The sequence below is a fragment of the Lipotes vexillifer genome, unplaced genomic scaffold (genome assembly GCF_000442215.2).
Source record: "Lipotes vexillifer unplaced genomic scaffold, Lipotes_vexillifer_v1.1 scaffold225, whole genome shotgun sequence".
Lineage (NCBI taxonomy): Eukaryota > Metazoa > Chordata > Mammalia > Artiodactyla > Lipotidae > Lipotes > Lipotes vexillifer.
Window position 1 is genome coordinate 1,303,407 of NW_006787630.1, and position 1,222 is coordinate 1,304,628.

Genomic DNA, 1,222 nt, shown 5'->3' on the forward strand with positions numbered 1-1,222 from the left:
AGAGGCACTGAAGTGACAGGGCCTGCCGCTGAGAAGGCTGGCTGGGGGGTCTGCATGGACTGTGGCCCCAGGGGGGCTCTGCAAAGGCTCTGGCCTCTATGTCCCGTGCCCTCACCTGGACCGTGCACGCTCAGTCACCTCCAAGCCCCCCAGCCCTGGACCCCAGACGGCGCGCAAACTCTGCTGGATGGACCGCATCCCTGGGGCCCAGGTCTTGCCAGAACACCAAGGCTGAAAGCCAGAGTCCAGGGCTCCTGGACACTTGAGATTTGCAATTTTATAAAGAAAACAAAAACATAAGCTATACAAAAAGGAAAGTTCCGTTCCTACGGGTGGCCCAAGTCCTGGGGGAGGGGCGGCCCCGGCTGCTAGGCGTCTTGCTGCTGGATGAAGGGGTTGGGGATGGCCTCCATGCCGTCCTGCGGGCAGATGAGCACCACGGAGGTGCCCCTGCACACCACCAGGCCCAGTTGCCGGGTGTCCTCCGTGAGCTTGTACTGGTCATCAGGGTCTGCGGAAGAAGAGAGGCGGCAGTGAGGCGGCGCAGGCTCAGAGGCCCAGGAGGACCGGAGATGGGCCCGCGGTGGGGGGGTGGGGAGGGCAGGCCAAGGGCCCCACTCCCAAGCCAGCTGGCAGCCTCTCCCCGAGACGGACCACGAGGCTCAGGAAGAGCTCTGGAAATAGCCGTGTGCAGCCTGTCCTCCTTCTACAATGAGGACACAGCCTGGGGGACAGCGGAGACCGAGTTCTCAGATGGGCAGCAGAGAAAAACCCCATCTGCAGAATCTCGGAAGCCCTGCGGGGCCACCATTCACCCCCGTGCCAACGGGCTGTTCACAGTGGGGCGAGGGACCCAGGGAAGTGATGGCATGCCGAGGAAAGCTCTCCTGAGGTCATGGCGGCGAGGCCTCCATTACTGTTACTGCACGATGGCAAGTTGGGGAGGCCCGACTTGGGGTGTGGCTCCCCACTCCCAGACCCTGCAGGATGACAGCTGTCCAAGCCTGCCCCTCCCCTCCCGGGACCGTGTGCATGCGTCAGGGCCTCCATCCCAGGGCTGTTCTGGGGGTGATAAGAGGGCGCAGACTCAGCCAAGGAGCGAGCCAGGGCCCAGGTGGGAGCGGCCTCTGATGCAGGAAGAGCAGCCATGCCTCCAGGGCTGTTCCGCCCACCCCATCTAAGCGCGTGGCACACCCCAGCTCCCTTGGTTTTCCCTAGAGCC

At 63.8% G+C, this 1,222-nt stretch overlaps 1 protein-coding gene across 1 annotated transcript in view; it reads right to left on the minus strand.

Annotated features, from left to right (window-relative positions):
- Positions 1–252: 252 nt before the first annotated feature.
- Positions 253–1,222, minus strand: part of LSM7 (LSM7 homolog, U6 small nuclear RNA and mRNA degradation associated) — a 4,882-nt gene continuing 3,912 nt past the window's right edge. The window contains exon 4 of the mRNA XM_007460436.1: positions 253–511. Coding sequence (XP_007460498.1) covers positions 369–511 — 143 coding nt within the window. The 3' untranslated portion in view covers positions 253–368. The remainder of the gene's footprint in view (positions 512–1,222) is intronic.